The following is a 15,483-nucleotide window of genomic DNA, read 5'->3' on the forward strand; positions in this document are numbered from 1 at the left end:
CCAAGACAGATCCAAGTACTTTGCTTGGATGGTCTTCTTTGATGTAGCAGTTCTGTATATTGTGCACGAACGCACACACACACACACTCTGACTTGCAACCAACACATTCACATACCATGTGCACACCCAACACACCCGCCCCCACTTTGCCCTTTGCACAGGCTGGACACAGTTCTCAGAACACCAGCAGCAGCAATAAAGAACTAGACGATTTGACAATGACGTCACATGGTCCAGTATTCCGGATTTCGTGGCCTCACCCTCCAAGATGGCTTCGCTCTCTAGTAAGCCGCCTTTCTGAATGTGCTTCTGCACTGCCCTTTCTCATTAAGGGTGGGCTGTGTTCATGTGCAGTGGTGATGGTGAAAAATGAAGTATCTTTGTGAAAGGAGCAGTGTCTGCGGACTGTGTGACAGCGGTGGCTGCTCATTGAAAATGAAGATTCTGGCATAGCTTTCTACTGTGACACATTGGGTTTGCCACCTACCGTTTTTTTTTTAATTATATGAAGGGCAACCAAAAACAAAAAGCGACTCATCACCAAACGCTGGTTAATTGTTCAGGTCTGTTGGTGACAGAGAAGTGGAAACTTATCCTGGCTTAAACTGCTCCCCACCCTCAATTGTATGAGGGGCGCATCAAGCCAGATTAACAGTGCCTTGAGGGAAGGAGTACTGTGTGTAGCACCTCTTTGAAAAGATGAGTTAGCATAGTTTAGAAATAATGGCCCAATCATGGTGTGAAGCAAACCTGAACATGATAGGCAGACCTGAAGCCACAAATCATAAATCTTTCAAAAGGCCTTGAAAACCTGGTTCTTCCATAGAGCATAACGTTGTGCCTTCTTTAAACCCCCCGCACTCCATCCCGTTGTCTGCGCCTTCTTAACCCCGACCCCCCTCTGCCGCCCTCTCTCCCATTGTCCATGACGCCTACCCGTTGCAAATCAATAGGTCTCGCATTTACGCGAGTTTAAGCTATTGGCATTGTCAAATATTTATTTTTTGGTTTTAAAACAGAACTAAAATGCATTGTCATTTACAATGCCAATAGCTTAAACTTGCATAAATGAGAGACTTGTTGCATTGCAAATGCTTGTTTTTGGGAGTTGGAGGTGTCCCCTTCAAATAATAGAGGCTGCATAACAGTTTGTCTAATCCCAGTTTCTAGAAAAGTCGTAACAGGATTCCCGTTGACCATTAAAAGACAATAGTATAAACTTTCCTTTGCTTGCCTCTCATGCATAACACGTTTGGAAAGTGCTATCTTCATGGGTCCGGGCTTCTGGGGTCAGAATAGTACTATACGCCCCAATCCCCAGCAAATTTAACATTGGGGACCGGGAACAATGGGGTGTAAGGATCCTACAACTGGATGTAATCCCTCTCCTTTTCTGAGATTACCCTCCACACGACGCACCACCTCTGGACAAGGAGATGAAGGGAGTTCAAAAACGGTTTGAAATATATTTTCTTTAGTTTGTCTTCTTTCGTAGTCGTCTTTAGTTTCAACCACCTACCCGTTAGATCTTGGACTCTAAAAAAACAAGGCTCGAAGAGTTTCACTAGGCCTCTCTCTAATCTGACGTGTCTTAATACGGTCTCCTAATTGACTCCCAATCTTTCTAATACGCTCCTCTTAATGTCGGCAAATGGTAACCAGCTACAAAAGCCTCCATTTCCTCATATCCAATTTATGATATCACTTTGTGGAGGGATGGTGGAAATAAGGCTTCGGAGACTTTTCAGAACTGCGAATGATGGCTTGCTTTAATGGCATGGGGGAAAAACCAGACAAAGGGTAACAAAAACAAATGTAAGGGAATTTTCCCAGTGTGTAGGAATCAATGTCTCTTCACTCAATCCTCGCAGGGGTTAGGATGGTGTTGAAACTGGGTATTTAACAGGTCCTCCTTCTATTCAGGTCTACTGGGACATTCCCACCAACGCCCTTAGGGAAAGAAACCACAAATAAAACTCCCCAGTTAAGCACATTCATGTATAATTACTGTATCTCTCTCTGGGATGGAGGGTTCTCTCTCAGACTATCCCTGTAGACCGTCGCCGCTTTGTGAGCATGATTTATACATAGGAGTAGTATGCCCATACCAGTGTCACCAGCTTACCGTCCTGTAACCCTCTCGCGAGTGGGGCTGGTGTGGGTGGTGGTGGCGCGGGGGGTTAATAATACATTTTTTTAAATTTAAACATATCTTCGCCTCTGGTCCCGTGTCACGTCTCCTCTCTCTGCGCCTCTCAGGAAGCAGGCAGCCTCCCTCTCCTCCCCTAAGCCCAACACAATTTTGCAATGGCTGTGTTGTGATTGGCTGGGACGCCGACCCCACAGGAGTCTATGCGGAGGACATTTTCTCTATGTAGGCTGCATGCCGCCTACATAGAGAAAATGCAGAGAGCGCATGACTGGTTTCGTCGGCCCTGGGGCTGACCAGACAGTCAGCACCCACAACAGTGGGCAAGCCATTCCTACCCTGCCTGAAGCAGGAACGCTTACCCGCCCACCACCAACCCCAACTTCTGCTTTCTCGCAGTGCGAGAAGCAGAAACAAAATGTTATTTTAAATACCATTTTATGTTTCTGCTTCGCGCACTGCAAGAAAGCAGTGAGGCGACACTTCTCCGCCCACGTGGAGGAGCCATCCCTGCTATTGATTGACTCTTATTAGTTAATAGGGCATCAAATTCTCCTTGGGACTTTAATTGTTAGTTAGGAAATTCGAAAAGTGAGGCATGTCGGTGAGAGCGTAGAGAAAATAAACAACAACAAAAGTAAGAGAACAGGCTCGATCGCTGCCTTCATCCCTCCCTTGTCCTTGCGCCGGGTTATCCAACTCACCCGGTCAGCCACAACTTTCCTGTGTTGGGCGGGCTGCTTTGCGACTGCTGGCCTCATCCAACAGTCTTCCAACCAGCCCTCCTCCTCCCCTTTTGTCTTGTCTGCTTCGACTGGGTCCTTTGCTGCTTCGCCTCTGTGCTTCCCAGGAGTTGCACAGATCAGATCTCCTTTGCCTCACTCATAGGGTCAGTTTGGGCACTCCACTCATGGGGCAGATCTCATCTCGCCTTCGGTTGCTCCCAGTGCTGTTCCCTCCTTGCCACGCCTTCCTTCCTGCGTCTCTTTCAGGCCTCCTCCATCTCTTTTTTCTTTAAAGCTCCACCCTCCTCCTGCAAGTAGTAGTCCATTCTTACTTTTGTATTCCTTCTCTGTCTTTCTCTTGTTTCTCGGTTGGTCTCCTTTCTCTCTTTCGACCCTTCTGTCGTTGTTGACCTAGTTTCCGGCCCTTTCCTCACTTGTTGCTCGCTTTCTCTTTTCAGATGGCGATAGGCGTGGACCTTCATTATGTTTACAGTATTTGCAGTTAATCCCTTTCCCCTAACATAGACCATGCCAATCTCATGACTAGAATGTGAGGAATGGTTGATGAATTTAATCTACTCAATGGTACTGGGAAATATCCAGAACTTCTCCATGTCACAAAAAAGGCAATACGCGATAATGATGTAAAATATAGTTTGGTGGTAGGAATGAAGTAGAGGTAAAATAAATATAAAACTTACCTGAATAATGTAGTGGTAGGTGATGTAGGGAATGGAGCAGAATGAGCAAAAGTTTGGGTTGTGTGGCAGTTTTTGGATCCTACCACTGAGTAGCTGGAAATAGGAGAGAACTGAGGTGTAAGGATATTTATGTTGGGATAAGATATCCTCAGTGTGGGCACAGTAAATGCACACAATTTCCTAGGCAGATAAAAAGCATGTGCTCACTTAAGGCAAAACTGGGGCCAAAACAACTGATGAGTTTCTAAACGTCTTATTTGTGTTACATGTCAAGATTAAAAAATGTTGCAAAAGAACAATGGCAGCTTTAAAAATGTGTTTTCATTAAGGTAATTTCCCTTTATAAGCATAAATTGTAATTTATGAAGTTGTCAATACTGATACATTTCCTTTGTCCAACCAAGCCAGTACATAAATGTTCACTTTTGTGTCACTATTTTGACAAAGTTAAATAAAAATAAAAGACATCAACGAACAAGTGAGAGAATACACATTTAGGGTGACAAACACAAAGTGCAAAATCACAGCTCCTGATTAGGCAGACCTCAGTCTGTGTGACTTTGTAATGCACAAATTTCAATTAAATGGTTGCTCAAAAAGTGACTATAGTTTTTAATTTTTTAAGCAGTTTCAAGTATACAGAAATCCAATTGTGTTTGTAGATCTGGGACAGGGTTCGGATGTAGAAGGCATCTTCTAGAATAAAGCACATTTTCTGCACTGCTCAGTAAGCTGAAGTGGGCCATGATAAAAGGACAAGAAGGTAAAAGCAGGAGCTTTTTGGTCCTTTATACATTTAAGAAGTGAAAATGTGTCCGCAAAAGCACGTCACTTCAAAAAACCTTTTTTTCGAAAACAACCTTTATGTGTTACACAGGACAAGTACAAGTGTACCTACTATTAATCAGTAGAGTATTGTCCAAAGTAATCATACTAATTTATTTTTTTCGATTTCCAACCGTGCAAGTACACAAAATAAATGTTCAAACTATATTTATATTTGACTAAAATTACCCTTACAAAGATGACATTTTTTTTAACTTAATTTCCAAATATTATTTGAAAGATATGTACAAAGGTTTTCCCCAATATTTGCAGCACAGCATTTCAGAAATTCTTCTGGTTAAGTAAGCGTTGTCATTTCGGGTTTTCTGTGGAATGATGGTTTGGTTAGTCACAGTCCATGTCTTGGTCATCCATCTCGGGTTCAGGAGGACAGAGGTCTTCCAAAGCCAGCTCTGAAAGAAAAAAATATGACTGTCTAAAAAAGATATCCACTAAGTTCACAGAGAAATGCAACATGGACTAAGCATTTCACACACAGTATGTATTACGATGGCTGTTGTTAGAGATTCCTAATTAGTAAATATACTTGGGCTCTGATGGAACAACTCCTTAGAGTGCAAATCACTGAATAGGTTAACCCATATTTTCATATTATTAGTTTTATCATAAGGAAGAGAACAATTAACATAGGCATGCCAAAATAAAACAAAAGCACACATTTACTTTTGTCCAAATTGCAATCACTACCAACAATAGGCATACAAATTTATATAGGCCTAAGCGTCTTCATATACAAGTTTCCATATGACGATCTTTGCATAACTTGCACCTACCTACCACCAAAGGCAGGCCAACACAGACCTACTATTCCATATAAAGTTAGTGCTGTTATTGTACCCTCTACATGCCCATGTTGAGAAGCATGCAACTTTCAAGGTCCTCCACTACTATCAAAACTGTTATTCACACAGTTGTCGCTCATTATGTAGGACCTCGTTCTGGAAGGGGATCATTCCTGGGAAGTAAATATCCATAATTGCCAGGTGCATTATTTACCGCTGTGCAGTAACTACAGAAATGTAGGGCTGCATACTCTGAATATAAGCTCTGGATTTAGGCCCAGATCTATGTACTGGGGTGAATGTATGACATTGTTCTGCATGCTGTCCATCAACTGTTGTTTTTGCATTTGTCACCCCGAGTGGGACAGGTATGCTCAGACGTGAGTCCCGTGCTCACCACACCACTGGAGTCAAGCTATCCTGGCTGATGATGGCTGATAGCCAGAAACCGGTACTAGGATGCTTGATTCCGGTCCAGGGAAGACATGGCTTGGCATTTCGGGCTGGACTGTTCCCATGAGGCACAGGGTCAAGGCTGATTTGCATATGGCCATGTCTGAACTGGGGTGGTGGGGAGTTTAAAAAAAAAGATGGATTTAGGCCAGATCTCTGTAATGGGGTGAATGTATGACATGGTTCTGCATTCTGTCATCAACTGTTGTTTTTGCAACTATACAAGAAAGACAGAATACCCCATATTGTCTCGCCAGAATTTATGGTTTACATTCTGGGGTCCCGAGGAAGGTGCTTTTGCATTCTTGACACCACCGAAATGTACGTCGACTGTATGTGGAAAACCCCAGCCCACAACAAAACATCCCTGGATTTAATCTAAGATGTATGTGATATTAGGCTGGGGTATGAATGTGAGACTGTAGTGTGAATGTGTTCGTGTGAGGTATGAAGTAGAGAGTGAATGTACATATGGAGCATTATAAGGAAACATTTGGTGGAATTGTTTTATTGTATGACATTGTGCTTTTGTCATGTGTGTGTGTGTGTATATATATATATATATATATATATATATATATATATATATATATATATATATATATATTCACTGAAAAAACCATAGGTTATAGACCATATATAGTTAGGAATTAGCATTTAAAAAACCTTATTTTACTCACACAAAACCATTGAAATTCCATATATAGTTAGTTGCACTAACTATATATCGCGCACCCGCAATCCACTGCTGATGATGTCACATATTACATCATTCATGACATGGTCAGTGACATCACTGATGACATCTCAAATGACATCACTGATGACATCACTGATGACATCATCCAGTGACTGTGTGTTTCTGTAAAGTTTAAATATGTTTTACATATTGAAGAATGAGTAGATGTAGAAGTGTCTGGATGAAGGATTTAGTAGGTGCGTGACTGACTGTATGAGTGAGTGATTAAATGTGTCTCACTGAGTGCATGGGTTAGTGACTAAACTGTCTTAATTTGTGCATCATTATGTCTGTTGTTCTGTAAACTGCTGCATGTGTTGATCAGTAGCTATATGAGTAACTATATGGGTTATTGATTGATTGCCCAAATATTTGTATGGGAGACTGAGTGTGTGTGTGGCTGGCTGGGAGGTGTGTGACTCTGTGCAGATCAATGTGTACTTGTATCAATGATTGTATAAGAGAGTAATTATGTGTTAGTATATGTTTCAAAATGTAAGGTGCTCTATGTTTAACTGTATAGATTAGAAAATGGAAGTGTGATTGATTCTTTACAGGACTGACTAGGTGTGTGAGTAACTCCATGGATGAGTGACAGAGTGTGAGAGTCTGTATAGGTGTATGAGTGCATATGATAGTGTTGTAAAGATGAGTGATTGTATGTATGAATGATTGTATGGGTAAATGAGTGAATGTGTGTGTAAACATAGGAATCACTGAGTGCGTATGTAGTAACTAGTATTGGTGTGTCAATGGTTTCAAAAATTATACTCTGTATTTAACACTGGGTGTAACAGAGGTTATATTAAAGTGTGAAGAGATGCATTGTATTGTCACATGAATGATATCATCAGTGATGTGGTCATTGATGTCAAATGAGATGTCATCAGTGATGTCATTTGAGATGTCATCAGTGATGTCATCAGTGATGTCACTGACCATGTCATGAATGATGTAATATGTGACATCATCAGCAGTGGATTGCGGGTGCGCGATATATAGTTAGTGCAACTAACTATATATGGAATTTCAATGGTTTTGTGTGAGTAAAATAAGGTTTTTTAAATGCTAATTCCTAACTATATATGGTCTATAACCTATGGTTTTTTCAGTGAATTTTCAAGGTTTTGTAAATGCTAATTCCTAACTATATATGGTCTATAACCTATGGTTTTTTCAGTGAATTTTCAAGGTTTTGTAAATGCTAATTCCTAACTATATATGGTCTATAACCTATGGTTTTTTCAGTGAATTTTCAAGGTTTTGTAAATGCTAATTCCTAACTATATATGGTCTATAACCTATGGTTTTTTCAGTGAATTTCAATGGTTTTTTAATAGCAAATATCATAAGCTGTCGAATGTCAAGTACGTGGTAAGAATTTTTTTTTTCGTGTTTATGCACACTGATCTGCTTTGATTGCTGCCCCCCACCCCTCATTTCTATTAGGAGTACTCTTTCTTTGCAGATAGTGAAGGGTAGTTAACGCAGCCCTTTCCCCCTTTGTAATCCGTCGTGCCTGCTTCTCTCTCCATTTGATTGATTGTTCTCTTTGGTTCATTCTCTATTTACAAACAAGCACAGAGTCGCAATACTCTGTTTAGTCTTTGCAGATAGCGAAAAATCGTGTAAAAAAACAAAAGGAATCGAGCAAAATCAGTAGGCCACTAATGGGATCTCTTTTGACCTCGCTAAAATAGAAACATTAGGAACAACCTGTTGAAAATAGCAATGCGTATGTATATAAGCGGCGTTCATTTGTGTTCACAGTACCCCTTGTTGATTGTTTCAATCGAGCATTGAATTGTTCGAAGTTAATTCTCTTAACGATCTTCTCTACCTGCAAACGAGGAAGAATAGGAATATTCTATCTCCCTTTGCAGATAGTGAAGGGTAGGTAACGCAAGCCTTTAACACGTCGTACCTATTTCATTCCTCATTGATTGATTGATTGTCCGAACATTGACTGTTTGGGAATTAGTTCTTTTTGGAGGTATTCCCTGTTTGCAAATAAACGTAGGAAAATCTTTGCAAGTAGTGAAAGGGTACGTAATGCGGACCGTTCTCCCCCGTTGTAATCTGTCATGCCTATCTACTCCCCACTGATTGATGCACCTTTTTCACCCGGACCATTTACTAGAGATACGTCATCTGGCCCGACCAGAGAGCACCCCTAGTGAAAAGGACATATGCAATAATAACGAAGTGATCACTGTATCCTGTTAACAGAAACTTTACCATGAAACAACCTGGAAAGAAAAAAATAGGAAAACGAAAATCAGTAGGCCACTGATGAACATGAACTTTTATTAAACAACGAACAAAGAAACGATAACATAACGTAATGATAAAACCTATTAATGTCCTAGAAACAAGAAAACGTTAAAATATGCCAGTGGTGAGAGACCAGAAAAACAGTAAGAGAAACCAAATCACCCCTCGCTGTCCCACCGCCTGCCACGCCAAAAAAATCGATAGACTAGGGAAAATGCAAGTCAGTAGAACATCCACCCCCACTCTGGAAACTTCCAAGGTGGGGCAGGGTTCCGGCTACGCCCAGCCGGGAGCAGCCCATATAAGGCAGGTCCTGCTGCCACGCCTCGGCCAGGAGATCCTAACGTAGGGTGTAGCCGAAGGAGAGGCCGAGGCCAGCGGGACCCGGCCAGGGGATTGCCTTTACAACGCTGAACAGTTGCAGGGGGGGGGAATGTCTCCTCGACCCTCCCCTCTCTCTCCCAGTCCGGCCGCGGTGGCCCTTGAGAGTTGCAGGTAGTCCCGCCACATGCTCTTCCGGTCCGACCACCAACGGTCGGGGGGCCGAGGCCGACGGGATCCGGCTGCAGCCGATAAACCAAGAAACCCGTTCATGGGGCCAGAGCCAGGGGCGTCCGGCCGACATCCACCGGAAGCCCGGCCCGAAGACGGACGGGACACTTCTTTCTTTTATAATGGCTGCGACAACACTGGGGGGGGGATGTCTTGCACATGCCTCCGACCCCCCCCTCGTCCTCATCGCCTGGTCCGGCCATAACAAATCTCAAGCGAGACGCCGTGGGGTGCACTGGGAGGGAGAGACGGTGCGAACAGGCCTCTCCCGCCTCCCCAGGTGGAGACTTCCCAGCTGCACCCTCAGCGCTCCAGGCGGTGGCATCCTAACAACTACAGTGCTGCACAGTTTCGGAACGACCTAGATAACGGTTCTTCCACTGTGGCCATGCTGCAACGTCTCGCCCGGCAGGGTGGAGCCCGTCCGCTCATGTGACCCCGCGATCGCCGGTAGCTGCCGAACTCTCAAAATGGCGGTCGACCTGGCAAGAGCGGGCCCAACATAAAGAAATGGCCCGGTCACTGGTTGACTCCACCACCGTAGTCCTCCACGACCTTGAAGATTCTAGAGGAGCCGCGGGAGTCTCCGACCCCCGATGGGGAATGACTGCCATGATCGCCCGTGGAGTGACGAAACTGTATCCGCGGGACGTCGGCGCTCCCATGCTGGCGCCAGCCTCACTTTGAATTACTACAATCCTGCAGACCTCACTTCCGGTGAAAGCACAGTGTGACCCGGTAGGAAAAATTATTGCACCCCCTCCCCTTTTTGACTGATAGTTCAAACCACCGATCCTTTCCTTTGCCCTTTTAACGGAACTTTGGACTGCCTCCCCCTCTTTTACATTTTCTAGAGAAAACAAAACATTAACCACTACATTAGCATAGCAGTTGACACCAGAACTGTTTTCAAATTGAAAACCAACAACATCTTCAACAGAATCCTTTTTGTTTCTGCTGTGACCCTGCTACAGCACAGGCATTGTCCCCAGCAGTAATTCTGCAATGCCGGTAAGAATAGCTGTGGTGCCTACTGGACTCACTCACCCCCGCGGTGCCCCACGCCGTTTTTTGCTGGGCGGCAACTTACTAGACATCACTTTCGTGCCATCTAGATTTCAGCGCATTCTGCTGCCTTGGAACTATTCGCACAACAGACCGCTACTGACAAGAATATTTCATTATTGGTGCTGTCAATTTCAATAAATCTATTGGATAATTAAAAAGAAATTGCCACGGTCTCTTCGTTGTTTAAATGTTTTTACTGTTTTTGTTTTGTTGTATATATTTATATGTTATTAAAGTTTTATATTCCTACTACTTTGTTGGAGTGCTATATATTTTTAATGTGACACATAATTGTAAAAACTTTGATGTACAAAGAGTCATTCCTGGAATCTTCCGCTTCAGGCTCGGTCCCCTCCCCAATCACAATACAGGATGGTTTTCAGATAGTAGGAACACGTGTGGTGTGACGGATCTCATCGAGTGTGGGCCTTGATCTACTATAACTCCTTTGAAGAGGGGTGATTCTTTACAGCTGGGGCCATAAACTACATCTGCAGGGCTAGCTGATAGCCTGGACAATCGGACACAGAGAAAGAGGAGTGTCAGAGGGTGCGGTAGTGAATAGGGCGAAAGGGAGGTGTCGGGCGGGCACAGAGTGTGATTCTCAGGGAAGAGCAGCGCAGATGGGGGGAGGTTTATTGCCCATGCATAAGACAGAGAGCGGTGGTGACCAGTGCCTGGGGGAGATGCTTACGAGGGTGAGGAGCCATGCTACGAATCGACAGCGTGCAGAGAGTGGGTCTGGTCAAGACATCTAAAATGGCTGCCGTGCACGACAAAAGTGTGGCATTTCAAAAAAGGCAAGATGGCGCAGACAATGTTTTTCAACACTTCCTCATTTCCTTCGAATCGAACGTTAACAGACGTTGGGGCATATTACCAAAGTTAAGCGATATTTATCGCTAACGATGCTTACCAACCAATTTTTTACCACTAAGCATCGTCAGAAATTATCAAAGATAAACCTTACTATTATCAAGGTTTATCGCAAATGCGATAATAAACGGCCGCAATGCATGAATATCGCTAAAAACTCAGCGATATTCATGCATTACCGAGCTAATACTCTTAGCCATGTTATCCACCTCCCATTGGATAACATGGCTAAGAACTGCTCAGGGCAGGTGTTACTTTTTGGAGATATTCGCGCTTAGCGCGAATATCTCCAAAAGTTGGTAATAGGAGATAGATATCTTGCATGTTGTAATGCAAGTTATTGTGGTATATGGAACTCATACCATAATCTCTCAGGAAAGCAGAAACTGATCCTTTTGGGACCGCCTAAAAAGGCCTAGGGGGTGAGGAGTACTCTACTTTGCCCCCTTTTCACGTTCCGAACTATTTTATTTTACTCTCTTCTGTAATTACACAAAATACCAGCGATAAGATGCATCGGAGACACACAGTGAGAGAAAGGAGGCCGGAGATGAAGAAGACATGTCAAATACACATTGGAGATAATATAGTGGCAGAAGGGAAGTAAATATGAGTAAACTTACCATGTAACATAAAAATGTTGCACTCTATACTATAAGTCTCATTTTATACTACAATCACTTCGCTACAACCTCATAAATTAAAAATAAAAATGAATAATGTCTCAAACAATTTTTGATTTCTAAATATAAATTTATTCTTCAGAATTTTCTAAATTTGAAAGAACTAGTAACATGTCCTCATCAGCAATGTCCTCATTAAAAGTCTCCAATGATGATTCTTGTAACTCTATGGTCTCCAAACACTCGATAAATTCGCCATCAAGAGATTGATCAAAAAAATCATTCAAGTCATCTCCTCCTTGTGACAATATTTCATTATTGGTGCTGTCAATTTCAATCAATGTAGTGGAATCATTCAAGTCATCTCCTCGTGACAATATTTCATTATTGGTGCTCTCAATTTCAATCAATGTAGTGGAATCATTCAAGTCATCTCCTCCTTGTGACAATATTTCATTATTGGTGCTGTCCATTTCAATCAATCTAATGGAATCATACAAGCCATCTCCTCCTTGTGACAATATTTCATTATTGGTGCTCTCAATTTCAATCAATGTAGTGGAATCATTCAAGTCATCTCCTTGTGACAATATTTCATTCTTGGTGCTGTCCATTTCAATCAATCTAATGGAATCATACAAGTCATGTCCTCCTTGTGACAATATTTCATTATTGGTGCTCTCAATTTCAATCAATGTGTTGGACAATTCAAAAGAAATTGCCACGGTCTCTTCATTGTGAGCCATTTTATTTTGAAATTGCTTGCTGTAAATTGCAGAAAAAAATAATCACTTTCATTTATCGTCTTTAGTAATACATAATATAAAACTAACTTTATCAAGTATTTAGTATAACAGAAGGACTGCAAATAAATAACAGAAAACATTTTTCAAATTATCTTCAAGTGTACAACATAGTTCCCCATACAAATTAACAACTCACCTTTTTAAAAGTAGCAGAAGTGTTAGTACTGTGTAAATCAAACACCAGAAATTCACCACCAAAAATTCCTCACAAATGTACCTCAGACAGTAGTATCACAAAATGGCTGTGGTTTCCTCTCATTTGACATATATACATAACCAATTAACTTTCATCACACACAAATACAAAACCAAAGTAACATTTTAATTGGTTCTAAATTTCAACACTTTCAAATGTGTTTTCCCCATGCAATTTTCCATAGGACATTTACATACGTCTACAGCCTGAATGGCTGAACGGAATTACACCAAACTTGGCAAAATGGTACATCAAACCTAAGAGGTCAGGAAGGATCTACTATGCCCCCTTATGGTCATTTCCCCCTTCGCTTTGGCCTCCTCTTGTCTCTCAATCCTACCGAGGGACAAGATGGCGGCCGCTACGGACTGTTTGGAATGTTGACAGACGCCGGAGAACCAATCAGCTTCGCAAAGCTCCGTAACGCGAAAAGTACGCGAAGCGGAGCGCTGTTACAGATATATATCTTTTTTTCAATGTTAATTTCTCAAAATCCACTGGAGCACATATATTGAGACCTAGCAAAGGCACATCGGGCTACCAGTCCCTAATATTTTGCCAAGTTTCGTGCAAATCCATTCAGCCGTTCGATTATTATTATTTTGTTTTTTTTTTGCCCCGCGGGGCCCTTTTAAAACCTCCACATCAAACCTAGGGGGTCAGCGAGGATCTACTATGCCCCCTTATAGTTATTTCCCCCTTTGTTTTGACCTCCTCTTGTCTCTCGATCCTACCGAGAGACAAGATGGCGGCCGCTACGGACTGTTTGGAATGTTGACAGACGCCGGAGAACCAATCAGCTTCGCTTCACAAAGCTCCGTTGCGCGAAAAGTCCGCGAACCAGTGCGCTGCCTGGTCCGCGCTTACAGATATATATCTTTTTTTAAACGTTAATTTCTCAAAATCCACTGGAGCACATATATTGAGACCTACAAAAGGCACATCGGGCTACCAGTCCCTACAATTTTGCCAAGTTTCGTGCAAATCCATTCAGCCGTTCGGGCTAAAAGTGAGGCCAACCGCCCTATGGAAAACTCAATGTTAAAAACACGTTTTGGGACCCCCCTTTTTTCTCGGCCCCCACTGGACGAACCCCCCCCAAATTTTCAAGGGCTGCTCAGAAACAAAATGTGCCATTTTCCTGAAAATTTCAGCCAATTCCGTCCACAAACGCCAAAGTTATTAGACATAGAATTTTCAAAAAACCCATAGAGAAAAAATCCTAACTATATATACCTACTGGCGACTGCCAGTAGGTAATATATATATATATATGTGTGTGTGTGTAAATTATTTCTTGATAAAATTGTATATTTTGTATTGGTCTATGTATGAATAAAAGAAATGAGTTTGAAGAATAAGGTTGACATTGTTTTTATAAGTTACAATAAAAATATACCAATTTCATAAAAACCTTAATGGAAATGGCATCAGTTGGTGGTCGAGGTGCCAGGCACTAAGAGACAATTTTGAAGATATTCAGGTCAGGTGGACATTCACATATTCTTTACTTGATGTTACAGGATCTCCATCCCTGTGCTTTTTCCTGCTTAGGAGGGGCTACGCTGGTTTCTCCAAGACATGATCCAACCGATGAAGGCCCAGGTCTTAACTGAGGTCACCCCAGATTGTGGAGGACTGTTTACAATCCTTTTGGGCATGACTTTCAATCCGGCAGGCTCCTGCAGATATACTTGAGCCCCAACCGCTTTAAATGGGTCGATGAGCTGTCTCAATTTCCATCTTTTTTCCATTGTAGCGTGGCCCAAATCAGATCTAAAAAATATCGATAAAGAGTCAACCCCAACTAGAGAATTAGGCAGGGTCTTAAAAGACAATACCTGTCTTAACAAAAAGTTCCCCCCAAAAAATCAAAATAGGCAGAGGATACCGGGCCTTGAGTCTTTGGGCTGTTAAAGGAAGCCTGTGCGTTCTTTGAACCTGGCAGTCCTAATCAGACAGATCCGGGAAGACTTTTTGAAGAAGTTGAACCACAAATGCTCGGGGGTAGGCGCCCTCCTTACCCTCCAGAACCCCAAACAATCTTAGATTGTTTCTCCATTGCCGTTTTTCTAAATCTTCAATTTTGGCTTGACAGGCCAAAAGCTGTAGATCGTGAGACTGCACGGTTTTCACTATAGTGGTAACTGACTCATCTGTCTCTGTTAGCCTACTTTGTAGCTCAGTCATGTCTCTTGTAATTTCGACCACTGTACCAGTCACCTCATCCAATGATAACTTAATACTAAGACAGTCTGCTCTAATCTGAGCATGATGGTACTGAGCCTCACGTCGTTATTCTTTTAAGGCCTGCAGTATTACCGCAAGAGACGGCTCTTTAGAAGGAAACTGCTCAACTGTCTCATGCACCATATCTAGTGAGGTTGGCTTAGTCTTATTGCCTAGCTCTTCAATGGGCCCGGGCGAGCTTTCTAAGCTGTTCCCATTAGAGTAGTTCACAGAGTTAGTTAAGGGTGTCACTTGTTCCCCAATAGTCTAGCTATTTTCATTATTCGCAGCGGTCTCCGCACATTGGCCACGAGTCAGGCCGAGGCCAGAACCAGATAGCCGAGATATCAGTACCTTGACCTCTCCCTTTGCTTGAACATATTTTCTTAGTGGGCTGCTCTCCATACCACCTCCCCTGCGAGCTCGAGAGCTATTGTGCCAGCTAGCCCCTTGCAAATCAGTC

The 15,483-nt window shown here is 42.6% G+C and overlaps 1 protein-coding gene across 2 annotated transcripts in view; it reads right to left on the bottom strand.

Moving 5' to 3' along the window:
• Nucleotides 1–3,877: 3,877 nt before the first annotated feature.
• The window catches only part of ATRIP (ATR interacting protein), a 289,338-nt gene continuing 277,732 nt past the window's right edge, over nucleotides 3,878–15,483 (bottom strand). The window contains exon 14 of one of the 2 annotated variants that reach the window (XM_078661380.1): nucleotides 3,878–4,814. In XM_078661380.1, the coding sequence (XP_078517506.1) occupies nucleotides 4,747–4,814 (68 nt within the window). In that variant the 3' untranslated portion in view covers nucleotides 3,878–4,746. The remainder of the gene's footprint in view (nucleotides 4,815–15,483) is intronic. The other variant, XM_078661379.1, reaches the window with a different exon arrangement.

Source organism: Lissotriton helveticus, chromosome 9 (genome assembly GCF_964261635.1).
Source record: "Lissotriton helveticus chromosome 9, aLisHel1.1, whole genome shotgun sequence".
Lineage (NCBI taxonomy): Eukaryota > Metazoa > Chordata > Amphibia > Caudata > Salamandridae > Lissotriton > Lissotriton helveticus.